General features: G+C 46.9%; 4 protein-coding genes across 6 annotated transcripts in view; 2 read left to right on the top strand and 2 right to left on the bottom strand.

The window, feature by feature from the left end:
* snx25 (sorting nexin 25) overlaps positions 1–6208 on the top strand; it is a 51597-nt gene extending 45389 nt beyond the window's left edge. For 2 of the 3 annotated variants that reach the window (XM_088925964.1, XM_088926034.1), the window contains exons 16-19: positions 942–1008; positions 3258–3439; positions 4419–4519; positions 5725–6208. In XM_088925964.1, coding sequence (XP_088782090.1) covers positions 942–1008; positions 3258–3439; positions 4419–4519; positions 5725–5805 — 431 coding nt within the window. In that variant the 3' untranslated portion in view covers positions 5806–6208. Of the gene's footprint in view, positions 1–941; positions 1013–3257; positions 3440–4418; positions 4520–5724 lie in introns of all 3 variants that reach the window. The other variant, XR_016091709.1, reaches the window with a different exon arrangement.
* A 1369-nt stretch (positions 6209–7577) lies between these two features.
* lrp2bp (LRP2 binding protein) lies at positions 7578–13842 on the bottom strand. Its single transcript, XM_088925850.1, has 10 exons — positions 13770–13842; positions 13504–13610; positions 13259–13324; positions 12440–12543; positions 11809–11922; positions 10848–10990; positions 10253–10358; positions 9784–10007; positions 8477–8642; positions 7578–8199 (listed from the first exon to the last, which is right to left on the bottom strand). Exons 2-10 carry the CDS (start codon positions 13595–13597, stop codon positions 8134–8136), a joined length of 1083 nt encoding a protein of 360 aa, XP_088781976.1. The 5' UTR covers positions 13598–13610; positions 13770–13842; the 3' UTR covers positions 7578–8133.
* Positions 13843–15236: 1394 nt separating this feature from the next.
* ankrd37 (ankyrin repeat domain 37) lies at positions 15237–17964 on the top strand. The gene is made up of 4 exons (XM_088925731.1): positions 15237–15347; positions 15917–16069; positions 16429–16520; positions 16897–17964. The coding sequence occupies exons 1-4, from the start codon at positions 15321–15323 to the stop codon at positions 17108–17110; spliced, it is 486 nt and encodes a 161-aa protein (XP_088781857.1). The 5' UTR covers positions 15237–15320; the 3' UTR covers positions 17111–17964.
* ufsp2 (ufm1-specific peptidase 2) lies at positions 17919–26891 on the bottom strand. Its single transcript, XM_088925617.1, has 12 exons — positions 26779–26891; positions 26090–26177; positions 24619–24802; positions 23954–24017; positions 23607–23761; positions 23062–23254; positions 22107–22253; positions 20883–21047; positions 19931–20055; positions 19544–19620; positions 18572–18696; positions 17919–18130 (listed from the first exon to the last, which is right to left on the bottom strand). Exons 1-12 carry the CDS (start codon positions 26779–26781, stop codon positions 18044–18046), a joined length of 1413 nt encoding a protein of 470 aa, XP_088781743.1. The 5' UTR covers positions 26782–26891; the 3' UTR covers positions 17919–18043.
* Positions 26892–27388: the final 497 nt, after the last annotated feature.

Genomic DNA, 27388 nt, shown 5'->3' with positions numbered 1-27388 from the left:
ATATTCCTTGGGGAGCATTTTTTTTCTTCTTTTAAGCTTACAGAGTGAAGATAAATGTCATTTGGCTCCTCTGGCCTGCTTTTATAGCTAAGTGATCCAGGGATCTCATCCAGCTGTGTCTTGGCTTCAACAGCAAGGCTGGGTGGCTTATACTGTACCCCCAGAGCACTCTGGATAAAGACCTGCCTCCCACTCTCTGTGGTCCTCAATAGCTGTGTTTGTTGTCAACACATTGAATTACTAAAGAGCTTTCGACACTTGTCAGTCGCAGGTGATGGGAATGTCCTTTCGAAATAACAGTTTCATCAGATGCTTCCCTCAAGTGGACAAGGTACAGCTGAGGCTTGTGGCAGTTTTAGCAGGTCCTTTCGTACACGGTGAACACACTCCTTGTGAAATCCCCTGAGGCCTCTCCACAGTTTCGCTGTTGAATAACTCGTACATTTGCATGTGTGTCTGCTCTGCTTCTCAGTGCACCCGAGATCTAAAATTTTCACGCACAGTACTGAGCATTCAGATATCTTGTGAGCATTCTTTTCCATCTATATTAGTTTTCAGCTGCTGACGTAAGAGCCCCATGTCTAGTCATTCAGATGATATCACTTTGATTTACTTCATATTAGATATGCCAGTGTTGGTTTGCCATACCTCAGTACTGTTAGGTCTAGCTCATATTTTATTTTAATGGACACCGTCCTTTAGCAGAGCTCATACTAGATGCAAAAAATAATTTGTCTTGTCACCTGGTGTTTATTGGTGTCTGTATTAACAAGCAAATGGAAATTTTACTGGACAATTTAGAGGATCCACTGCTTAGCTTTTAAACTTTGTTGTTCTGCTGTGTGCAAAAGTGTTTTCTTATGAGCATTCAAATTATAGTACATGAATGTTTTGAAAACATTTTTCTTTTTTTTTTGTCTTTTGGCATCTTTCTACTGTAGTGTTTAAGTGGGTGAGGAAGACACTAATTGCACTAGTTCAAGTCACATTTGGACGAACCATTAACAAGTAAGTGCTGCTTATTCTTCCCAGATAAGCTACTTATTAGGCTTATGCAGATGTAGCACAAAAGATGAAAATGACCAAGTAACATTTACTAACAAGCGCTGTAAATTTCGAACCATAATAGTTACTCCAGAAACCTTAGAGTAAGGGGCATGCTGGACTGAACTGTTGTGAAACAGTAGAGAACCATAACTTCCTGAAGGAAAGCTAAGAAAAGGATGTTCCACTTTAACTCAGAAATGAAGACTTACCGTGGCTATCAAAGTATTCAGCCCCCCCCCCCCCCAAGACGTTTTCACATTTTACTGTGTTACAATATAGAATTATAATGTATTTATTTAGGATTTTTTCTTTTGATCAACGGGCAAGGGCAAAGACTTTCAGTTAAATATGTGATGTTTCCATTCTGAAACACAATAAAATGTAAACGTCCAGGGGGGGTGAAGGCTCTACAGAGTTAGCTGGATGGCCTTGAGTCAGCCAAGGAGTCCTGGTGACAGGAGCTCCTGCAGAGCGCCGGGCTCTTGTGAGTTTTCAGGGATATTGAGAAGAGCTGCCGAGATGCAAAAATGTCTGCTAATTGCACCTAAAAATAGGTGCTCATTGCAAGCTGGAGGTGGATGTTTCAGGCAGTTGGTAAGATGGAAAATTGGCCGCAGAGTGGAAGAAGAAACGTTTCCCAGTCTGTGAAAAACTCTGCTTGTTACTTCATTGGGACTCTTCATCAGTCATCTGTCCTCCAAGCTGGAAAATGCATAGCTGTTAAGAGGGGGAAAAAACCCAATTGGTCTCTCTTTTCCAGGAAAAGGCTGCTTGCACTTAACACAGTGCAATTACAGTACCTCTTGTTCCGTGATGACTATTAGCTGAAATTAGCTGTTGGCACTTTGTGACTTCAGCATTTCTGTTTTTGTCACAATAATGGCTGCAGATTAAATGATGTAATCACGGAGAGTGGATGATGTCCAGGTTCCTGCTGCTATTGATCGGGGTCATAAACGGCACCATCTCTCCTACGAGAAACTGATTTTCACTTTACAATGTGAAGTGCTTTCCTTAACAGGACACTCCCCTACTCTGTTCCATTAGCATGAATGAATCTTTTTCAGTTGCATCAGCTGAAGCTGACCTACAGTATCCTGCCAAAAGACTCCTTGATCATGACCATCAAAGGAGTGACTGGCTGGGAGAATCTGATATTGACAATGTGTCCTTTCAGTAGTGTAGAAGAGGGTTCTCAGCACTGACTGTGATGCCTTACAATGACTGCTTACTTTACATCAATACCAAATTTAATTGTCTTCTCATCATGCAGCTTGACAAAAGCCTTACATTTGATTTTTTGTGATTACTGGGAGGAGGAGAAGATTCGCCAGTTCGCAAGCACTTGAAAGAGTTTTAACACTTGCAAAACCGCTAATGTAATATTTCAAAGACGGGAAGAGCCCCAGTATTTCTTGTATTTCTACCAAATCCACTCAAAACAACTGCCACTTTCTAAACTCCAGCGCATGTGTGTGCTGGCGTGAGCGAGAGAGCGTGGTCCCGCACATAAGGGGCAAGTTACTTCCTCGTGCAGGGCAAGGGCTCGTTTAGACGGCTGTATCGTGTAAATCGAGTAGGTGCAGCAGCAGCAAAGCTTTGTCCACAAAGAGAAGGGAGAACCCAACGCACCTCCCCACCCACAGTGACATGCTTTCTCATGTGTCCTCTCGCTGCCAGGGTGATCGCCCACGATTCCAGCTGTTTAGACAGGTGTATTGAGGCAGTTGGCAAGATGGACAGCTGGCCACAGAGTGGAACAAGAAACGTTTCCCAGTCTGTGAAGCATTCTGCTTGTTCCTTCATTGGGACTCTTCATCCGTCATCTGTCCCCTAAGCTGAAAAATGCATAACTGTTAAGAGGGGGGGGGGAAACCAATTGCATGTACAGTGTATATACCAGACACTGCCAAACAGTCTGTGATTTTCTCAGTACTGTTTCCTGAACTGTACAAGTGTCCCATAGGCCAACGATATTGACTCCCGATCCTGGAATACGCTCCGTCCTGGACTTTTAATGGCACTGCTTTGAATGCATCGTTCACTTAATTAGTGTACATTCTAACCTCTCGTTTCCATGTCTTTACTCATGAAGTGTTATCAATTGTCTGTAAAGCCCAGCGGGCTGTGACCAGACCAGGGGTGTCATAGCCCTGCCCATAGACGCAGCTTCTGCTGCAAGAGATCTGACTGAGGGTTTTCCCCTGCAGGCAGATCCGCGACACGGTGAACTGGATCTTCAGCGAGCAGATGCTGGTTTATTACATCAACGTTTTCCGGGACACCTTCTGGCCAAACGGGAAGCTTGCACCTCCGACGGCACCCAGGACAGAATCGCAGCGACAGGAAACGAAGGAAAGAGCACAACAGAAGCTGCTGGACAATATCCCAGGTAGCTCCTCACTTCTCGGCCCAGGCTGTGTGAGAGACGGGGATCCCGGTTTTTCATTCAGTCCACTCTGCGGTACTGGCTGGTGTTGCTTAATTCCCCCGTTGTCTCTGGGTTAATTATAACCGATTTGCTTCCAATAAGAGACATTCACACTGGCCACAAAGGAAGGGAATTTAATACGCGCTTTCCAGCGGTAAACTCAGTTTTTAATTGTTTTCCACTCCATTCAGTTTAAGTTGATGTGTTTTGTAATCATTGAACTTAATCGGTCTGGGTCAGTGAATTCTACAGATATACAGCTCTGCGACTGAAACCCAGGTGTACCTTTTGATAGCAAACTGCTTCCAGAGAGACTTTTCAGTTTTGAAAACAAAAAAATCACAAATCAAACATCTAAACTGTATAAACTGTACAGTATTGATGATAATGACAGAAACAGGTAAATTCTGAATATATTGCAAATTATTTTAAGCATACTGTACATGTTTAGGAAAACATGTACAGTATAGTGCATATGCAATGTATTATTGAAATAAATATCGAAAGAAAAGAGTTTCATGTTCAGTAATTTAGTATTAAGTTGAGAGCCATTTGCTTTATACACATTTTGTTGTCTGTTTGTGCCTCCACACAGATCTGCAGTGCGGGACTGTAGAATGATGTTCTAGATACCTGTAACAGCTCTGCCTCCTTGTAGTCTGATATGTTCATATGGGTTTCCTGAGGACTAATTGTGTGGTATTCAATCTAAAAGATGTCAAATGTCTTAACTAAGTTCTGTTTTACCGAAAGCATTCTGATCGGTCACGTGTCATTTTTCCTTTGTTTCCAAAGTTAGTTCCCATGCTTGTAGATCAGTGAGGAAAAGTGTGGTGACATCTGCCCTGTAACTTAGGAGTCTTGAGATTGAACAGCCGATGCAGGAACTGGCAGAGCGCTTTGTACTGAGAGTTTGTGTGTGCTTGACGTCCCTCTTTAGATGCACTACAGAGCCTTGTTGGACAGCAGAATGCCCGATATGGAATCATCAAGATATTTAATGCACTTCAGGAAAGAGACGCCAACAAGCATCTGCTTTACGTAAGTGTCAGTTAATGGAGTTTATAAGCGTTTCTGAAGGTGTCTTCATTTCTTTTTCTTGAAAAGTAAGAGTGAGCTGTCCGGGAGGGTCTTCTGTTGAGGAAGGAATTCAAGGGTGTACAGTATGTGCTGCGTGCATTTTATTAGCTGTCTGATGTAGAAATTCAGACTGTGGGTCTGCCACTGAACCAGAAGCTACAGGCGAGCCCGGGAAAGGTCTCCGAGATGTAAGGCTTGGGATGGCAAGTACAGACCGAAAGAGAAGCACAAGAAAACAGATCGCAGTATATCTGTTGGAGCAAAACGACCAAAATAGCAGGGGGCTAGACCCCAGGCAGGAAGACAGCTCGTCGGTGGACATTGCAAGGTGAAGTCCCAGGGGGCCTCTATCCCACAGTGGATTCCTAAAGGACGGAGACGATGACGAACACGTTACCACTGGACTCATCCAGAACATCTCGGGCGCTTCATCTCTTGGCCTCTCAGGGCTCTTTTATCTGTGATCTGTTTTGCAAGAGAAGACTTTCTGAGCGCATTTTCATCGCTGCCTTGGGTAATCCAAACCGCCTGTCCGAAGGGCGGTGCGGCAGCCACGTCCTGCCCCGTCTTGAATTTAGCGCTCCCTCTCGCCCGTGTGGGCTGGGCCCCGCTGCTTCTTTTACCCCTGTCACGTTTACAATCTTAACGTAGATCTTCCGACGCACGCCCTTCGGGATCGGTTGACTTTTCATCGGCAGTTAGGTGTTGGAAATGCAGCTCTTGCACCTGAACTGCACTTGCTTGCTTAAAAGAGATTTGCAGGAAGTCTAATAGGGAAGCCGAGTACGGGACTGAAAAAAACTACTTCAAAGATGTTTCACACTCGAGAGGGAGCAAAGTGGGAAATTATATCAGTCATGCCAGCTCTAGATCTTAATTTTCTCTAAAGGGCTTTATAAAAATTAAATTTAATCTCCCAGATTTATTATATGAAGTCTGAATGCCAGATGGCATTAGTTCCTTCAGTTAACACGGGCTGCACTTCGCACTTGATCACCTGTATCTGCTTCGTTCCCTTGGATGATTAATAATGTCCAGCTTTCCCATCCAGTGGTCACAAACGGGACTGCTTCTCAAATTCTGTGCAGTCAGAATGCAGTCAGGGCCTCCCTTGCTGAGCCGGCGCTGCAGCTAGCAATAAAAGTGCTGTCGCCTCTGTTTTTCAGGTTCTCTTGGAAACTTTGCTTCTAGAACTCTGTCCTGAACTGGAAGCCAAGGGGGATGAGCTCCGATTGAGTCAGGTCTGACAAAAAAGCACACACAAGGAAAATTGAAGTGAAGGAATATGTCTGCCTGCTCATGTAGACATGAACTGTAATATCCTCTTGTTACAGAGGAAAGCATTGGTGAATATGTTGGTGGTTTTTTTTGTTTTAATACCACTATCCAAACTGACCTGGTGGTGTAGCACTCAAATCTTCTTTTTCGTTTTCGAGTCTCCTTATTTCTGTTTGTTAAAAAGGTTGATTGTTCAACTGCCAATTTATTTTGGAGAGATCCAGGGATTTTTCTGGAGACCTGAGAGGGTCTATATATATATATTGTTAATAGTTGTGAAATGATAAATGTTGTACCCATGTAAAAAAAAAAAAACAGTACTTTGAACATTCCTGTCCTCTGTTGTGTCTATTAAAGAGCTTTACTGTGCAATACTTCATGTAAAGTCATTGTGACTATTTTATTGTTGACCAGAAATAGATTTTATTTTTAACAAAGATAGCGTAGAGCATTTATAAGCAATAAATTGCAAAAATCTCATGCTATCCTCTTTATGCTTATTTGTTAACTTATGTGCAATAGGAATTCTCATAGCCAGATAAGCACCATATGTGTGTATAGTTCCATTTGCTGTTAACATTACTATCCTTTATTGATTTGTCTTACATTGGATTTTAAATTTCAGACAGGATTTATTCCCAAGACATGAAATATTCAGGAGCCTCAGCTCAAGAGTAGCAATTCCTAACAATTGGTCTTTTCAAACTTTTTTTTTTAAAAGAATAAATTACTTGACTTTATTTTTAATTTTCCTGGAGGTGTGAGACACAAAGCGGTTGGTTCTTTGGTTAAACCCCTGATCTGCCTTGTAGATGGAAGAGATTTTGGGAAAGGATATGTCGCTAGACTTTGAAGAAAGATGAAACAACGGGCGCAGTTCCTGCCCTGATGTTGTAGTACGCGAGGGCCGTGTTCAGTGTGGAGGCGGGGCCCTGGATGAAGTCACAGCTGGACTGCCTTAGCCTGATGAAGAACAGCTGTACAGGCAGGATAGAACCGCGAGCAGGGCTACACCACACCGGCAGTCCTGGAGAGGGGTTGCGCCCGATCATGAGGTCGACATTTTTTCTTTCTTTTCCCCGCCTGTCCCGCTGTGCAGTTCCACCGGGGCAGGCTGTTCCATTTTCACAAGTTTGATTTTTATTTTCAGCCTTGCGCTCCCAGAGCTCCCAGACAGGACCTCGCTAGAAAGGGGTTAAGTCCAGTCTGGTCCCCGCCGCCAAGCGGGGTCTTATTTCCTGGCTGGAAATTAGATGGGGTAAGTCCAGCCGGGGCCGCTGTTCTGCCCCGACGGCGCAGCGCCGCTTCACATAACGGCGCATTTTTCTTTTTTTCCTTTTTGCTTCGTCGTCTTTCGGTTTCCTTTAACCTCACACCGGTGCCCCTCACAGGGGGTGTCGCTGCGGCTCGCCCGCTGCCGCATTGTCACAGTGTGTAAAAAAGGGAGGTTTATACCAGATATCTACAGCCTTGCTAAAAGACATGGAGTGGCGTGGACCTCCGCCGCAGGTTGAGCGTACAAATGGGTGACGCTGTAAGGTTTGTTTTTACAGCTATCCGAGGGGCATTAAAAACACAGAACACCTGCTTTCCCAAAAGTTAATTCAAAACACTTTCATTTGGATTTTCCAAGGGACAAGGCAAGCACACACTGATGCTTTTTAGAAAAATAAACTTTCATCTATAACACCGAATCACTAGATTGAAATGTAAGGGTAAACAAAGTTAATTGGCTGTATTGGTTACAAAACCTTTATTCACTTTTTTTTATATAGATACATATTAAGCATATAAATTAGTTTTAGATATTCAATCATTGCTATTCATCTAATAACAGTACATGAAATATTTGTTGTCAGACAAAAAAAAACCACTCATAGGTACAGGTATATTCAGCGAGCTAGATTTGACTTCTGCGAGGATTGTGGCCTACTGTATTTTTCTACTCCGGGCCACAGCCCAGCAGTTCCTGGGTTAAGTAATGTTCAAACATGATGACCCAGAGGGTTGTGGGAGTCTGAAACAAGCTACAGAGCCATATTGTCTGGACTAAATGTCTGGACAACCTGGGATCAACTGACTATTAAGTACTGCACAGCCTTCTCTCGTTTGTAACCTTTCTTATGTTCTTACTGTATGTCAAACAGACATCTAAAGTCATACAGTAGTTCAACATGAAACAAAATCTACTAAATTGTCCAGTTTTAATGTTGTTTCCTGATGATAAGAGTGTCAAGTACTCAATTGATTTAGCATTACTAGGCGCCAGAACCAGCTGCAGAGGAGTTATTCTTCGTCTAAATTCTTCCGTAGGCGACATCCAGCTGTAAATCGGCAGCAATGTCAAAGTCCAGCACAGCAGCCTAGGAAACAGAATTCATCGGTCAGATTCTCTCGCAAAAACCAGAGTTTCCTCACCTGGTGCATATAAAGCAAATCGGGACCCACTTCAGCTATTCAGGTTATCTTGGGAGAGGTTGTAGGTGAGGAATTATCGCCACCCTAGAGACACGACGATAATCGTGCTCGGGCTGTGTACCGCCATCGCCCGCTCCAGGCACCGCGCGGGGGTTCCCCCGGACACGGTGAAAGCACCACCCTGATCGGGCAGGACGGCCGCCGGGGGGGCGCCTACTGTACCTTAGAGAAGTAGAGCTCGGCCTGCGCCTTGTCCTGCTGCACCCCCAGGCCCTGCTGCAAGCACCTGGCGTAGCAGAAGAGCGCGATGGCCACGCCCTTGGCGATGAACTCCGGAAGGCAGTCGGTGAGCCGCGATATCGCCGGGATGTCGTCGTACTCCGCTACCCTGGGCGGGAAGCGAAGACAGAACATTCTTTTGCGCTCCCATTTTAAGAGCCACACATATTTTGGGGGGCAGATCTGCTCCAGTTTACCTCCTGTTTAAATGTTTCAGCTCGGCCCGCCCTCGGCCCTGTTTGGTCGTCGGTGTGTCCTTACGTGTAATAGCTCCAGCTGACCGTCTTGAGTTTGCAGCCTTGCCTTTCGTTGCATTCGGGTGGCTGGGGACGTGCAGCAGGATGTGCTTTAGGGAGTTAAGTGGTTGCCTGGTGGAGTACCCCTAATGGCACAGCCTGGTCTGGGTGTAGCAATACAGAATGACCCTCCACCCCCCGGCAGTAGGGCTCCAGTACAGAGAGGATAGCCTGGCCGACCACTCGTGACTGCACCGGCCCCAGGACAGTCCAGACCCCCTCCCTCTCTCTGCCCCCGTGTCCCGTTGTCTGTCTGTCTTGCCCTTCCTCCTCTGCTCCCAGACTAAATCTCCCAGTCCCGGTTCTGGTTGTCCTCAGGCCCAAAGTGACTCGAATCCCTGTTCTCTGGCGGCCAGTCCTTGTATCAGCTGAGGCTCTTCTGAACTGGAACAGCCAATCAGCATCTAACAGTCTCCCCTGTGCGATCTGTCTGATCTTGCTGGGTATTTCCTCGTACTTACTGAGACCCGGAATCCCTCCATCACGGATAACCCCATTTACTTAAGGCTCAATTTCACAATAACGCAATGGTCACAGCACTGCACAGTATGGACTCTCTTTCTGCTTTTTGCCTCTGTTTTTTTGGGGGAATGGAATTTGATCTTTCACCAACCCTTTTGGTTTCTAATTAAAGCTGCTGACTTTAGTTTGGTGGGGGGGGGGGCGCGATTAATGTAACCGCTAGCATCCGCTTTTCAAAGTCTGCGGAGACAAATAAAAAGGAGGGGGTCATTTTCAATTTGCTATTTGTTCGCTCAAATACTCGGCTCGGTTAGCTAGCTGAGGGAGCTCTCTGGCATTATTCTTTTCTATCCGTTAAAAAAAAAAATTGAGGGAAAGAAAAATCCGGCCAGGCCCGACTGAACTTCTGAGTTCCCCCGAAATTAAACACCACCTGTGCAGCAGAACCAGAACTCCCGAGAGAACGCCGTGCTGCGCGACGCTGTAGACTACCTCTTGGCGAGCTCGGCGGCCCGGGAGAAGAGCTTCTTCCTGTAGTAGCAGGCCACCAGGTGTCCCTGCGCGTAGACGTTCCCTCGCTCGGCCGCTTCCTTCAGGCACTCGAAGGCCGACTGGGGGTCCGAGCGGATTCCCTGTCCGTACAGGTACATGACCCCCATCGCCCCCTGGGACTCCAGACTGCCGTTACCGCACGCTTCGGAGTGCCAGAAGAAGGCCTGGAGCGCAGGGAACACAAGAGCCCCGTCTCCGTCTGTGAAGCCGTTTTTAAACACATCGAAACTTTCATTTCTTGCTCGTTAGCTGAAGCCAGTTCCTGTTTTGTTTTGGTTTTTTTTTTTAAAAAAAAAACAACAAACAAACATCTAGCGTGTTCTGACGTGGCTTTCGCGTTTGTCTTCTGGCAGGTCCGAAACGGTGATTCAAATGAAAATGAAACGCGGGTTTTACGCGCCGTACACACCTTTTCCAGATCTAAGGAGTCGGGCCGGCTGTAAAACATGCCGAGGGCAGTCTGGGCTTGGACGCTGGCTTTTGGGTTTCCGTCGTCTGCGGCGAGAAGCCAAAGTCTTGGGAGGGACAGGCAAAGGAAAAACGGGACACTTCCAGTCAAGCCTCAGTCAGGTGTGGAAAATGAGTATTCTTTTAAGGCAGGGTGTCTGAGTCCCTGAGCTCTTTGGTTTTCTTCCCACTGCCATCTTGTTGGGTTTTTAAAAAAATATTTTTTAAGCCCCCAAAACTGGATTTTTTCCCCCCTTTGCTTTTTATTGTGGATCTCAGAATAAACCTTCCTTAAGAGAGGAACTTGGAGGGTCCTGGGGAGCCCTGGTGCAGTGATGTCATTAATTCATCCTTTCTTAAAAACTGGGATTAGCTGTACTAAAAATAAGTAGGTGATCAGTTAAAATGTAGTAATTTAGAGATCAAAGCACTAGTGCCCCCTTAATGGAACCGTTATCGTGCTTACTTGAGTAACAGGTGCTGTTGGAAAGTCGTAAGGCTGTTCGGGGGTAATCGGGACAGGACAGAGAGAGACGGACAGAGCTAACTTTCGTCACCTCTCTGCTTCAGCGTCACAGGCCTGGACACCGCATCCTTCCAGGTACGCTCTGCCCACGTTGTACAGTGCAGCGCATCTCAACGGCTGAGCTTCAGGCAGGTCAGAAGAGGCCACTCGGAGCATGTACTCCACAGCTCTCTCCTGTCGGATTCACAAACAGGCTGGCGAGAACCGTTTCTTCCATTTTTTTCACTGCGGTGCATCCCGAACCTTTTAAAACTTGCACAAGGCTATAAGTACTAAACTGTTTAAGGGCTGTTGTTGACATCTTCACAAAGGAAGTGGAGAGGAGGCAGGAGTGTCTCCGGTAAGGTAGAAGCTTTCAAGATGAAGAAATCCCCAGGGGCTGACAGTATCTTGCCAGTTGTACTCAAGGACACGAGAGATGTTATTCAGAAGCCACTGACAGAACTAGTCCAGCAGTCTTACCCAGGGACTGGAGAATTGCTCATGCAGTGCCCATTTATACAGAAGGGTGAGGAAGCTGAATCAAGTAATTATAGACCAATACACTCTGCTGTTATTAAAACTAAACTAGGGAGCTGCGTCAGCATGCATAGGCAGCACAGGAACAAGTAAAGGTTTATTCCCTGCTGAAAAGAGAAGAAAAGAAACACGTTTCGGCTGTGGAGCCTTCTTCGGGTGTGCGTTTTCTTTTCCACCGGAAGAAGGCTCCACAGCCGAAACATTGTGTTTCTTTTCTTGTCGGACGCTGGGACTGACGACCTTACACTTACGAACAGCGCCATGAGATTACTGATGACCAGGCAGCCAGGAACTCGGTTTAATAACAGCTCAGGACGGCACCTCCGCACAGCGCGGAGGCCCCCGTCACCTGTGGCACTGGAGGAAACGTTCTGTTCCAGGAGGGAGGCGCCCCCTGGTCCAGCAGAGGTTTCCCTCAGAGGTCTCCCATTCCAGTTCTGACCGGGTGCAATGAAGCCATAAGCCTCACTTACAGGGTCGGCTTCCATTCCCAGTCCATCATAATGCATCACGGCCAGCTGGTAAAGAGCCCTTAAGTCCGTGTCCTTCAGTGTTTCAAACGCATCTCGAGCTTCTGCATACAACCCCTATGGCAAATAAAAAAACAATTCACATGTTGACATTGATCAACCTCACATTAACCTAAAAGTACAGTAATAATCCATTTTCCCAAAAGTATTCCCAAAAAGTGAACATTCTTTAACCCCTTCCTTTCCAAGTGTCAATATAAATCCATCTTTCCTTTAAAACTACAGGCTCGGTCCCGGAACGGTTTGGGACAGAGCTGCAAACGCCGGATGTTGCGTAGTGAGTGAAAAGCAATACTTGAACAACCGAAGGGCTTCCCCGTACGCTGCTGAGTGGAACCACCGTATGTGCTGTATACTCTCCGTTTGCTCCCGCTGGGAATGTTGCACGTGAAGGAATAAGAGAACAGTGTTGTGGGGTTCTAGGGTGCTGGTGTGAAGAGACAGAGGCAGAGGGGCGGGGTCTGTGGGTGGGGCGGGGTTGGCAGAGGGGAGGGGAATGTGGGCGGGGTCGATGGATATGGGGCGGGGTCTTTGGTGCGTGGAGGGGGCGGTGGAGGGGGAGGTCGGCACGTACCTCCTCGAAGTACAGCTGCCCTAGCAGGAAGAGGGCCTGCTCGTCCCCGGACTCGGCCTGCCTCAACAGCTCCTCGGTCTCCTCCGCCACACGGGCCCAGCCCCCTGCCGCGAGGACGCGAGAGAGGGGGTTCAGGCGAGGAGAGGGGGGTGCCAGTCGGCCCGGTTCAGCCCGTTTCTCAGCGGGGCGCAGGTCGGGGGCGCTCGCCCGGCTGCTTCTGGATCGAACCCGGGGTCCAGCCTCAGGGGGAAGCTTTTTCCAGGCCCCCGCCTCCATCCCTCCCATTCGCCCCTGTGACTGCGGTTTCCAGTTGTGTGCTGCTGATGGTGGGAATCCGCTGGGATACCCCTGAGCCTTGGGGGCATTTTGAATACCTGGATGCTTCAGGAGCTCCAAGAGGAATGCTCCATACGCGCTTAACAGACCGCACCTTGGTCTCAGGGCTGCAAAGGGACACTCTGTAACTGGACAGGCCAGCCGCTGGTGCATCGAGGAACTGTCCTTCTGAAATGAACCTCAGGGGTTCCCGGCATTCATACTGTATGTTGTGACCGATGTGCATGTGCTAGGGTATTCAACTGCCTGAGTTCAGACACATACAGTAGGGTAAAAACTACCACAAGGGTATCACAGCTACCCTGCACTGATGATGAATCTCCCCCAAACCCCTGCGAAAACAGTCTTGTGTTTGCTGTGTGTATTCATTACTGTATTTATGAGAAAGCACAACAAAATCATCTTTGAGCTTCTGCCATTACGTTTTAACTCATTTATTTATACTTTTTTTGTCCAAAAGTCATGTAACAAACGTATAGTTACCCGAGTAAATGTCCATCTCTGCTTCTGTCTCCTGGGCGTGTACAGTGCAGTTCACAGTCTTAACCGCTATATTGAGAGAGAGAGAGAGAGATGCACCGTATATACCATAATATGTGGTTGTAAACATGCTGGGAAACTTGCAGCAGGCTAGAAATCCCCGAACCCGGCAGGAAGGTGTCTGTTTGGGAAGAAGGGAGTGGTCAGCGCCTGAGATCTGAGCCACAGCTCGGTGCCGACTCTGTTACCTGGCTTTTTGGTCGACACGAAATTTCCCAGCCCCTGGAGGAGTTGCTTTGCTCTGCCTTCTGCAAGAGGTCCGGGAGCACAACCTGCCTCCATGCCGTTTCAGATCCTTTAAGAGAAGTGTACAGTGAAGTCAGAAGGGCCCACGGTTCAAAGCGCGCGTCTTCGTATCACTCCAGCAAAGCGCTCTTTTACAATGGACGTGCGCGCTCCAGTGGAGATTTCAGGATTCACTGTAGCCGGTGTTTAAATCTTCAAAAGGTCTTACCTCCCGTGCATTAAAAGAAGAGTTTGGGTTTGTTTGAAAGTCCACGCAAATCCATTCTTCAGCGTGGTTTATTCACTTCTCGGTGACTCAGAGCGGCGTTTATGATGTTGCCAGGTGACGTTTTCCCTGACGACCGCTCACAAGACTGCAGTCATTACAATCGTATTTCAGGCTTCATTTCAGTCCAGTTTTAAAGTCATCACATTTAAAAGGCTGCGTATTTGTTTGGCTCATATCGCATTAAGGTGCACTTAAAGCGCTTCTTGTTAACCATTATCAATAATTGCCCTGCATTTGTTGTTTCTGAATTACGTCATTCTTCGTCGTTTTTGTGTTTTTAATATAAATGGAGTGATTTAATCTCAACTTCAAATAGAAAAATAGGTCCTCCCTATTATATAAAGTATGTATATAGAACATTTTTGGTCTTCTAATAACGGAATATACACATTTCGGTTATGTAAAGATGGGTTTAGTAGCACCGATACCTTTTTTCTTGCCTTCAATTCTCTTTTCTAAGCCGACCTCATGACGGTGCCGGCTCGGTTTTGTAAAGTGACGCGGTGGAGCTGGGTCTCTCAGCAGCTTTTGCTAAAATCTTTCCTGAGGTCTTCCTCGATAACGTCTAGAAAACGCGCCACAACAACGTGTTGAACCGTAACTTTGTTCTTTTACGTTAATCATTGGAGGGATTCGATCCTTTTTCCATCTCTGATGCCCTAGAAAAGAGGAGAAGACTGCAGACTAAGAGCGTTGCTGTTAATTTTTTTGTAACGACCGCGGGTTTCGGTATGGAATGGAGCAGGCGTAGGACTCGGTAATGGGGCTGAACAACACGTTTATTAACTCGAACCGGGGAAAGGCACACACACACACAGGGACAGGGGTTACAGCGCTGCACCTTCACTGACACACACACGCACACGAAGGGAAGAGGCTGTCTCCCACTCTCCGCCCCACGATATACATGCATGGTCCCGTAGTCCCTGTTCCCAGCCCGCCTTGCGTGCGCCCTGCGTGGCGCTACATTATAATTATAATTGCTTACGCTTATAGAGCGCTTTTCTGGACACCCCACTCAAAGCGCTTTACAGGTAATGGGGATCCCCTCCACCCCCACCAGTTTGCAGCCCCAAACGGAATTTATTAGTGCTGCTCTGCACTTAAAAAAAAACAAAACTCCACTTCTCCAGCGGATTATTCGTTAATTGGAGGATGCGTTGGGTGGGGGGGGGGGGGGGGAGGGTTCCGAGATGAACGATGAACATCTTCCCTGTTCTGGCAGGAGCCCAGCAGGGCCGCGTGTGTGTACGTGTCTGAGCGCACAGCGCCCGGCTCCGGCCCGCGGCTGGGCGGGGCTGAGAGCGCGCCGCGCACGCGTCCTCCTGCAGCCGCCCCCCGGGTCCCCCCATGTGCGTTTGTTTGTGTACGTGCGCTGGTGAGCCGGCCGGGGAGGCGGAGGGGGGAGGTTTATAGGAGGAGAAAGCGGAACGGTTCGCACCGCTCTCCGGCCATTTCGCTCTCGCCGTGCTCCTGACGCGCTCCGCAGCTATGCTTCTCCTGGACCCGGACTCGCAGGTCAGCCTTCACCACGGGTGAACGTCGTCCCCATTCTTAACTTTGTTTGCTGGGCTCTGTGGTGGCCGATATAATCCAAGATTTAAAAAAAAAAAAATAGATGTCGTGTTTTGCTTCCTATTGTTTTCGGTTCTAGCGCCGCGAGTTCCTTGTAGCAAGGCGACCTCTTCTGAAACGGAAAGCGTAGTCGGTGTCCCCTGTACCGTTAAAGCGTGTCTGGCGCTGCAGTCATCCACGCCCGACGTCTTTACTGGCCTGGAAAAATAACTTCACTGCAGAACGTTTTAAAAGGCAGGAAAAAAAAATAATCGTAGAGGGGTAAAACGACTCAAAAGACGGGATTTAACTGTAACTGAAGAGTGTCCATACATGCAATTCTTTTTTTAAAAAAAGTGGAATGTGAAATTAATGAATTTAGCCTCTTGCTAAAGTAACGACAAGCTTGTTTCTCATGTCTGGAGAGCGTGCTCTCCCCCCCCCCCCCTGATCGCTGCCGAGCGCCGGTCTTCTGAGAGCACCCTTTCCTGCAGTAACGCCCGCTGTGTGTGTGCTCCCCTCTGCCGGCACAGCTGGACTGCCGGGGTGGCCTGGTGCAGGCGGGCTCTGCGGTGAACTGCGCCGGGGACCCGTGCGGCCAGTCCCCTCTCCACCTGGCCGCGTCTGGAGGGGATGCCTTCTGTTTGCTCTGGCTGCTGCAGACCGGAGGGGACGCGAACCAGCAGGTGATGATGCTCTTTCAGCCCCGTCTTCCCGTTGTTGTCCCGGTGCAGCCAAGCTCTGGTCAGTGACCGAACCCGCTTTTTTTAGGAAGAAACTCGCCAGGCGCACTCCATGACGAGGGGGGGTCTGGTTTCGTACCACAGTCGCAGGGCGTTTGCGAGAGACCCAGGGGGCCGCGTATTATTTTAAGGCGAAGTGCTTGCAATTGTTGCTTTCCCCTGCGCAAGAACAGGAACGCAACATAGAAAGGGCCGGACCGCTCGCTGGTCTAGATACTCCCATTCTCCATAAAAGGCGCGACCACGCCCAATTGCGTTGCTTGAGCTTCGTTCCTGACGTGTGTTCCCGCCTCTGTTCTTAGGACTGCTCTGGGGAGACCCCGCTCCACAAGGCCGCTAGGGCGGGGAGCCTGGAGTGTGTCAGCCTCCTGGTCGCCAGCGATGCCCGGCTTGAGTGAGTATCGCTTCCCCAGTGCTGCGGGAGAGGGCAGGCAACTTGAGCGTTTTCCGGCTACTTCCGCTGAGAACCAGGAGCAGAAACCTGTTGGAAGGCTGTCCTGGTTCCTGCACAGCTCCTAGGTTTTGTGCAGCAGCGGTGGGATACGGGGGGGCTTCTCGCTGGCAGGAGCTCAGCCACAGTGGTGTTCAGTAAGCAGGGAGAGTGACAGTGGGCTCCATGCGCAAATAATCCAGATTGTGGACGGTCTGTGTGTGAGGTGTCTTAACTTTGTGTGACTTTCACGCAGTTTCTCCATCTTACTCTGCACTGGGAGAAGGATGCGTTTTGCGTCTTGCCCGCATAAATGAGTTTCCGTTTCTCTCTTCGTCAGTTTGTGCACCAGCGACGGGCTGACGGCAGAGGAGCTGGCGTGGGCCAGCGGCTGCAGCGACTGTGCCAGGTTTCTGGCGGCTGTGAGGAGCAACCGGAGCCTGAACGCGAGAGCGCCGGCCCACACCGCGCCCCTGGAGCTCCACAGGGCGGGGCAGAAACGAGGCGGCGCGGACAGCGGGCAGGGCGAGAGGAAGAGGGCCAGGGACTGGTGAAACATCTGGCCCCCACTGCCCGCAGCAAGTCAGCTCGCCCCGTTTCCAGCCCAAGAGCTTTCACCTGCGAAGGAGGTGCAAATCGCGCAAACCGGAGGAGACTTCACACCGCCTCTGTACAAACTGTACAGCAGGTGTCCCGCGGGGCGGGTTTGAGGTGAAGAGGGTTGGAGACTCGCATCATCAGGAGCAGGAGCAGGGCGCTTTGCTCCTCTATGACTTAAATGTGAACAGCCGCAGAGACCCAACTGTCCTCCTGCCTGAAGTCTGCACACTTTTCAACCCAGTTTCAGCCTGGAGCAGCCGAAATAATCAAAGTCACTTTACTGTGCCTGTCTCTGTCTGACGCACCCCTGGGTTAAACATCTGTGCAGAATTCCAGCCCGTCTCAAACTCCATCCTGGAACAACAGGGTTTTCTTCTTCCATGAAGAAGACATACAGTTTTGTTTTGGAATGAGGTGTTGTGCATAATTAAAATTAGAGCAATAGTTTAACAGGAAATTAGAGATGTATTCTTTAAATTAGCAACATTGGAATTAGTCACAATTCTTTGTGACTATTTTTGTTTACTGGCCCATTGTATGGGCTTGAGCTGTTTTTTTTGTGTGTGTGTGTATTATTCCCTTCCTGAAGCATATTTAAAGACAAACCTGTGTAATTTCAGATTTCAGGAGAGAAAATGACAATTTGCTAACTTAAACACTTTTATAGATGATTTGAGTCAGATCTATTGCTGTTAAGTGTTTGTAAAAAAGGTTAAGGAAATTCTACAAGACTGAGGTCTGATGATTAAATGATGCTGCTACTTTAAATAAAATTTTACACTTTTTTTATTCGATGTTTTATGTTGGACTCCAGAGTATATTCTGATGTTATTAAAAAAATGTATTCTGCAGGTGCATTGACAACACCTGAGTTAGTGGGCACCACACTATATAGCCTTTGGCCTCTGAGGCATGCAGAGATTGTAGTATGCATTCTGATCCCAAAAGTCAGGTCCTTTCCATCCACACCAGCCCTGAAATCACAAAACAGTTTTAAAACTTCATTTCATGAAAGCGAACACTCAAAAGGAAACGTTTTGTTCAAGGCAAATAAACGTGACATCAGCTACTCAAGCACCGTTTATCCATAGCTACAGCTGTTGCTTTTAAAGAAAAAGCTGTTTAAAAGTTTTAGTGATATTTTGAAAAACATTTGAGTCGGTTGAGGGAATCGAGTATTCCTGCCTTTCTGTGCTGTAGTTTGACAAATTCACTGCACATTTTTCAACATGCTATTTAATTCCTGTATCGCACGCACAATGTTGCTTCCATCTTCCATGGATCAGGGAGAACGGGACGTATTTAGAAGCAATGTGGTTCAGGTCTTGCTTTGCAGTTAATGAGGAAGGGGTTTCCTGGCTCTGGAATGGTATCACTAGTTGATATTGATCTATGGTCAGGAGTCATTCCCCTACCTTCTCAGTAATAACCTGAAGGTCTTCAGCCCCTGTGTAGTGTGGATCCAGTATGAGGAATTTTATCTGTCCTGTGGTCTCACTCCACGCCACTCCTAGAATGGTGTGCGCCAGCACCCCTCCACCTGGCACAGAAACAAACAGGATGCTTTCTGAATTTCTTGAACAGTCTAACCACGATCCGTTCAACAGGCGGTGGGTGAGTTCAGTTCTGTAATTTACAGTTCACTTAGAATGAAAATCAGAATATTCTTCACCCCTTCAAGACAAGTGCACACTCCACTGAAATATTTAATTATTTAAATCGATCATTCACTCAAACAACTGCTGCCGAGCTCCAGGTGAAGGACAGATTTAGGGGACCTGTAAGAGTTCCTGGGATTACGGCAGGACACCCTGTGACTTTAAATAATCAGTCAAACTACAGTGCGTATCTTTGGGCAACGGGGGAGACAAGACCCTCACAGACCTGGAGGGCACATGTCTGTTCACACACACTGACTCTAAATGCAAGACCCTGGAGTGGAGCAGCTGGCCAGTCACCTCCAAGCAGGAGGTGCTCCACACTCAGTCACCTCAGGGTGAATTAGTGATCTTGTAAGATGCTGAATTGCACGTAACATGAATAAATATCCACGCTGTATACATTCTTGTAAGAAAGTATGCAAATCTTAATTAATAGCACTGGACGTGCGGTCTCTCATGATGAGAAAATACAGTCCATTTGGTTTACATTTCTTAAAGCGTGGGATAATTTTAAGAATGGTATAAATAACAAGTAAGACCAGTACTTAAAGTAAAATAAGGTACATTTACATAGCAGCAACATTTTCAATTCAATTCACATCGAAGAACAAATGAAAGCTCCAGGAAATATAACACATAAAAATCACAAAAACGTAAATCTTGTTTTCAGTGGATCAATGGTGGGGGTTTTTTCTAATTACTGGCTTTCTTAGCAATTTGACTTACCAATCATGACAGGCGCCCCTTCCGTACTGAAGTGATTTGCCAGTTCTCTTCCTTTTGATGCCATTTCAGACCCTTGGCTTTGGGGAAACAATTTCGAATTAGATTCATGTACATCAGCGGGAAATAAAGGAGCTTTACGTGTTACAGCTGGGACAACAACGACAAAACACAGGAAACCTACATACCGATATTTTATTTTTCTAAAAGATTCTATTCCATCCTTTAAAGTTCCTATTGTGGAAACAAAATAAACTGGATCCAAGGTGTTCCGTCTCGGAAAATGTAATCCTGAATCTAATCTACAAATTTAACACATTTCCCTCTTTAGTGCCGGTCAAGTGATCACGTGTTTTCACACGATATGCTCTGCACGAAGACGCACTGTACCTCACAAAGAGTATTTTAGAGCTGATCCCCAGCAGGTGAGATAATACGGCTTGGACTTCAATGGACCCAATCCACTGCCGTGACCCAACAAAGGCAGCAGGTTTGTCCCCAACGTCTACCAGAGCCTGCATGAGACAAGCTGACATTATTTCAGTTTTGTAGTGCAGGCTGCGTCTGTGTAGTGAATACCTAGACTTCAGACAGCTATCCTGAAACAAGAAGTGGACTTTTAACCACTGAAATGTAATTATTTCCCAACAAAATCGCAAACTCTACTCCGTTATTTACAACTTTTGCCATTGACCATTTAATCTAAACGCTCCTAGATTTTAATAATTGCCTGCTGTTTTACAAACTTTGGTAAGACTACACTGCTACTGTGCACTACGGAATACAGTAAAATTATCTCGATACACGTACAGAAAGATGTCAAGGCTGTATAGCTTAATTTCATTTGGTTCAAATTAAGGCTGAATTCACTTAAGCGAAAAGCTTAGGAAATCTGATAAAAAAGCACTTGCCGCTACATATTTTTATTCCACTCTAAAAACGTGCATAAGGAACATAACAACGCACAACTCTAAAGGGCTACGTCAACCACCTCTTCAGGATAGCCCTCTCCTACAAACAACTGCAACTTCAAAATGATTCCTTAAGCGAAGCAAGGCCTTTGATGGTTTTGGAATCCATCTGCTATCTTGTTCTGATGATATAAAGTAAAACCACTTCCCCTTTAGAGCTCTCTTATCGTGATAAATTTGCGGTTTTAAAACTTTGCTCTGGGCACACACACTAAGAGTGTTTTTAACTGGAAGTGCTGGGCAGGTTACAGCACTACTGTGAAAGTGCAGGGCATCCACTACACTCACACACTGACAAGATCACCTGCGCCCAGAACACAGGGCCTCCAGCTCTCGCCGCTGCGCTCTGCTGGCCTGCGCTGACCTCATACCTGCTGGATCTCTCTGTGGGTGGGCACGCACTTGTCCGTGTAGGCCTGCTGCTGAAACCAGGAGCAGATGGTCTGCAGGGAGCGGTACGCACAGCCCCAGCCACTGTCGTCCACGCGGTCCTGCATGTAGTGGTGATAGCTGTACACCCCCTGGACCAGATAGAGCTGCCCACAGAGGAGGAGGAGACACGATGGGCTCAGTAAGCGTGTGTTGCAGAGAAACACTGGAAACACTCTTTAAATTTAGTGTGGCAACCTAAGAGATCAAATGTGTAAAATATTTAATAATAATAAAATCTAATATAAAAACACCTATGACCTTTTATAGGCACATCTAAACAGTGACTGTAAAAGAATCACTCAGATATATTCAACAGCTGTAGCATCACCTCAGTGTTAGTAAGCATGTTAAATGTGATCCTTCTTGCTTTTACAGTACAGAATCACCCACGGTGCACAGATATTTAGTTTCATTCATTACTTAAACTACAGTGTTGACCCAATTCTAGACTTCTAGAATTCTAATGAAAATGCTTTTGACCTTCTGTAATGCTTTTCTTGTGTGTAGCTTGGGATCACCGATCAGAACTTAAGAATGGCTACAAAAGAGGGGCCATGTGGGTGCATCATTCTCCTTTAGCATCTCTGGGAAATGTTCTGAGAAACCTGTTCCAGACACCCAGATAGATCTCCGTGTGGAAAGGCATGCTTTCTCCATCCTAACCGAAAGCCCTCTCAGTTTCCAGTTGTGACACCATGTCCTCGTTTCACTGCTGAGCCTGAAATAATCCCCTGCTGTGACCCTACCTATACCCATTAGGATTTTATATCCCAAAGATCAGGAAGAGCAGTGGACCTAAAATGGTCCCCTGCAGTACACCACTGAGATAGATGTTACTCAAATTTCATTCATTCACTATGCATCTACTTCGTTTTACAACCTGCCTTCCAACAGCTAATTTATTGTTTACTAAATGTGCCAGTGCGGAACAATAATGGCTTCCGCAAAATCCTGCTTGACAATGAGGGCCAAGAAGCGTTTTCAAGAAGCACGGAAAAAGGAAAGTGCAGATGAAAGTTCTAATTAAAAGTGGAGCAAAACACACTGCTCCTTTAATCAACTAAATATTTACAGAAACAGGAACTCCAAAAGCCAAGAAGTGATTTTCAGCTCCTATAATTGTGCACACACTTGCACAGCCCTCTACACGTTACACCACAGACCTTACTGTCTTCCAGGCTGGGCGGAGGCAGGGATAAATGGGGATTCCTGAGGTAGCCGTCTTTGTGAGGCTCGTCGGGAAAGTGATAGGCATTGGCCCTTCTCAGGTAGGGTCTGTCCTGTGGGAGCTGAAACTTGGCGTGCAACTCCTGTTCGAGCAACACAACAAAGAAAAGGCAGATGAAGAACACACTCCTGCCTAGTGGCTCTCCGGGACAGAGATCATCCTAGATTCGTCATCATCAGGACCAGCGGTGGCACCGCTGGGTGGTGCCAAGGGATGAGTAACTTGCTTAAGGGCACAACAGCAGCGACCCCGAGAGTCCCTTCCTCACCCACCTCGAAGATTTCAACCTCGAACCACTATTCTGCGCCACCCTAACTCTCGACGCGTATCAGCCAAACCACACCACCACCAAAAAAAAAAAAGAACTTTTCAACGGAAAAGTTTAACGATTTGTTTTATTCTTCATTATGACGTCTTTGTAGTAAATGTGTTGTCCCTGTAATAACCCTAAAAAAAGTCAAAACTGATGGCTGAACATTTTTAGGACGTATCATCTTACTGCCCACCGTGCAAACTTCGTTCATCTAATTCTGGTCCCCCGTCTGTCCCTCAAGCCCGTCTAGACTCTGTGGGCGACAGGGCCTTGTCCTGCTGCACCCCAGAGCTCTGAAACTCTCTCCCCAAGGATATCAGGGAGTCACCTTTCCTTCAAATCAAGACTCAATACCTTTTTCTTACCTATCTGGTTCTGTATCTGCCCACTGTATTCCCTTACTGTAATGATGTAATTCTGCTGTCTCTTCTCATAGTGTGCATTTCTGTCTTACTGTAAAGCACCTTGACAAGTCACTTCTAAAGTCTCTGTATAAAATAAGGCTCATTATTATAACAGGGGTGACAATATTTCTCTCTGCGGCTCCATCTCCTCGGGAATCGGCGCCGGGACTTGCCTGCCGAACCGTGTCCAGTCGGCTGTCAGGTACCCCTGCCGGATACACAACCGTGACGAGCCCCGCAGGCTCCGGCAGCAGGAAGTGGAAGGGCTGGGGGACCCGCAGGGACGTTCCCTTCACGTACTGCAGAGCCGACTTCTCCATGTCCGACAGCTGGGAACACAGCGCCCCCACCAGGCGGCCTGCCACACTGCACAACAGCACAAGAAGTTCCATGACCGAAATGGCACAGGTGTGTGGCTGTTCTGAAAGCTTTCGCGGTAACTTTTAGGTAACTCTAATTACCTAAATGGATAATTAAAACAATTAATATCAGTTTAGAACGCTTGCCATCGCAGTTTGTCCTTTTAATTGTTACGAACACGCTGGGCAGCACGTTGTAGGCTGTCCCTTCGCCGTTTTGCATTGCAGCCTACGCGTGCCGACGCAGCCACCTACTGTACTTGAACTACAAAAAAAAAAAAAAGACGCTTCACAAAAACCGTCGCTCTTTTCTGCATTGAGATTTCAGGGCACGAGAAGACAAGTGCTGGGTAACGTACCCTCCAACCGTCTCCTGCGGGTGCACGGACACCGCGGCGTCCACAGGCAGCGTGGCGCGGAGCCAGTGGTGCTTCCTGCCGGCCCTCAGGAGCAGCGGCGCCGCAGAGCGGGCCGGCCTCGTCGCCTCCGCCAGCAGCTGCACCTTCACGACGCTCTGCGGAGGGCAGCACCGATCAGCCCGCTCGTGTTTGCAACCAAAGAGCGCGTAAAACGTTTCCGGCTCTTGAAGGCAACAGGAAAGTGAGCTTTGTTTACAGCAAACGACAGGAGCCGAATGCAATTCTCAGTATCTGTAGCAGCAATATTGTTTTCCCCCCAGCACAGAAGGAAGAATTGAAACACTTACAGCAGCTGAGTTTCTCTTGTCTTTCTTTTTCCCTGGTCTCTTGGCAGCATCGCTGTCATCAGCCCTAGAAGGAAATCGTTGGTAAAACAAATTTAAAACAAAAAGCAGCTTTAAAAATACGATTAAAACATTTTAGATGAACTGAAAAATGATCCCAAATCCTAGAAAACTGGCTATAACCGTACATGAATCAAAAACCTTTAACAGTCCATTTCATTCTGTTTCACAGCGATTAAACATGAACAAGCTGACAGGTGAAGGTTCATTTCACGCAGAAGGGAAAAAAAAAAGCAAACCTGAAGAAGACTCCACAGCTGAAACGTTGTCTCTTTTCTTTTCAACGTGGAAAAAACCTTCACCTGTTCCTTGGCAGCCTGTGCATGCCGACACAGCTGCCCACTCAAACTTCATTAACAAATCAATCCGATGATGGGAGAAATCTTTTTGTTCCTGTACCATACGATTTCTCGCATCAAGTTTTGAACCGACGTTCTGTGCATTTCAGCACATTTCAGAAGAGAATTTTTTTGGGGGGGGCACGGTTTCCACCTAGCAGTATTCCACCAAGTTCAACTGTAACAGGAAGTAAAAACGGGCCAATCTGTATTGAAACACGCAGATGGTGTTTTAGTGCAACAGTTTTAACAGAAGACGGTGGTACCCACTGGACATGCTGCTGGAGGTCCCTGCAGGCCGTGTTAGCAGTCACCTCAGCTGGCGTTATGCGGAGGTTGCTGTTGGGCCATATGTAAACGGAGCTGTTACAGACCCCGAAGACCAGGGACGGGGAGGTCAGCTCAGCACGCAGGCGCTCAAAGGCTCTGGCCAGGGCCCCCTTCACCTGGGACTCTGAAAACGACACAGGAGCCGGCCGTGCAATGGGTGGGATGGAAAAGCAATGAAAGGAAAACCTGGCAGGACAGTTTTATTCATTATTCATAATATTTTATTTCACTTACATTTCTTTCCACGCATACGCATTCTGCAGTCATGCAAGGCGCTCTGCCTCAGGCCTCGCCAGGCTTTGACTACACTTCCAGCTTGTACAGACGGGGGCAGTGTAGTTCAGGGGGTGAGCCGTGTATGAGACAGTCTGGGGGTTCAGTTCACCGCAGGCACTGCCGTTGTCCCTGGAGTGAGGTTCTATACCCCAGTGGCTCCAGCCCACCCTGCTGTATGAGTGGGGACTGGCACTGCTGGGTGGTTTATCCCTGCAAGGGACCAGTGTGCCACCCGGAGGGAGAGTCATGTGCTCTGATCGCTACAGAAATCACTGGCCCACTGAGTCCTCTTTACTTAACTACACCTGGATCGCACTATAACTACAGAACACCACAACATAAAGGCAATGCATAGTATTAAATGCAAAACCGCAATATCCATGAGCAGGTGTATAAAAACGCTGCTTTGAACAGGAACTGCTCTGCAACAGATCATTCCGGAGGCCTCTTCCAAAAGCTGTGCTGGCGAGCGTTCGACTTTCACGACAGAGTGGCAGTCTCTGCCCTCTCGGACAGCTCCTCTACAGGTGCCACGGATGTCTTACTGCAATCCCCTTTCGCTGCACGGCTTCTGTTTTTTTAAAAAAAAATCGAGGCAATTCACGGCACGTAGCCCGTCTCTCACAAGTCGTGGAAGAAGATGAGGCTCCGGGACTGACACTCGGGTTCTGGGAATCCTCTCGACTGGAAGGCTGCGCTTCACCAGGCTCTTTAATTATTGATTTGATCTTTACTGCATCCAGCTAAATAATTAAAGGCCACTTCCATCCTTAAAAGCAACTATTGTGCTTGTATTACAGGATACTTCTTTGCGACTCGTGTACTGTATGTAAGATGTTGTTTCTCTGGAAAAGCTTGACACCTTAAATAACCCCCCTTTTATAACACTCCCGCCAAGCGCCGGGTGCTTATTCACGGTAAGTACACCACTGTTGCACTGTGACCAGAGACCTTCAGGGTAAGATGTGAATTTACGTTTACTCAACAGACATTTGAGTTATACGTCCTTGGATACAAAGAGGAGGATGCATTAGACTACTTGGTCAAAATCGGATTATTTCTGTGCGGAAATTTAATTTAATAATATAGACAACACCAGCGTTTCGTCAGTATTTTCCATCAATTCAACGCATACCCTCGGTACTGTCCAGCCGACAGCTCAGGTCCAGACCTCCTCGGACTCGAAAAATAATGCTGTTGACATCGCAGGGGTCCGATACGACCTGGAATGACCGTGAAAACATTCAAAACGGAGGTGGATCGCTGTAGGTTTAAACCCAGACGGTTATGGTTTTACCAAAAATAATGTGTGATTGTAAATATTGAACATGGCTGAAATAGATCTTATAAAAGTTATAGTCTGCTCATTATTTAAAATGAATTATTATCACATCGTAGTAAGGACAGACCATCTAAAATATCGTCCATCATAGTAGTCCTCTAAATATCATTTACACATGTAATATCATTAGTGCAGACACAAATCATACCGGAAAGCAAACTGGTGTCTTGTGTTACTGCCTACTCAGTGCTCCAAGATTATCTGCAGCAACTATCAAAGCATGATTTCCAAAAAGCTGATACTATTAAGGGTGAAATCGAGAAGCAGCTGAGCTTCAGATATGAAGCTACAGCAACGCTTTAACCTGACAGTCTGTTGAAACCGGAGGCAGCAGCCAACTGCACTGTTTTGGACAGGAAACAGCAGTAAGGAAATATATACGTCAGCTGTACTAGAAACACAAAATCAAGGGTGGGCACTCTGTTAAATAAATTGACTGCATGCAGATACAAGTTTTTTTTTTAAGAAATAAAACGACATACCATTTTCCAGTCTGCAACGGATATTTCTGTTTTCCTAAATACAATATTATTTCTCAGAGAACATGAAAGCCCTTAAGCAGAGGGCATGCTACGTAGCCACACTTACTCAACGTGTCCTTTACGCAGTACCGGAGAGACACGCCTCCCATGGTATTTGTAGTGTTTCGGCTCGCAAAGCATATCCAGAAATTTCAGGAACAGTAGTATACCTTCAGGCTTGTAAGGTTGCGCTGTGAGAAACCCAGACTGATTGTGAATGGCAACTGAGAAGATACAGATTTTCTCGGCAGGCTACGATCAACTCATTTATTGTTAGGACTACAGTTCCCACAATGCACTGCGACCGCTGACCTTTTGGACAAGACCAAAGCGTATGACGTGGTAGAGACTATATTATAAAGAATTGTTTTTGTTGTATACAGAAAACGTAAATGTGACATACACTAGTACCATTAGAATTATAATTTTAAATACTAAATATTCAGTAATCGTCTATAAATATTCTAGTAATTTCCTTAATTTTTTACGTGGTATACATTTTCACCCCCATCCTTTTTGACTGCCATACTCTCGTGGGCCGGTCCGGCTCCAAGGTAACAGGGTGTAAACA

The sequence above is a fragment of the Atractosteus spatula genome, chromosome 1, assembly GCF_055471065.1.
Source record: "Atractosteus spatula isolate fAtrSpa1 chromosome 1, fAtrSpa1.hap1, whole genome shotgun sequence".
NCBI classification, from domain to species: domain Eukaryota; kingdom Metazoa; phylum Chordata; class Actinopteri; order Semionotiformes; family Lepisosteidae; genus Atractosteus; species Atractosteus spatula.
The sequence above is the reverse complement of the archived record's forward strand: the minus strand, read 5'-3'. Positions and strand labels throughout refer to the sequence as shown.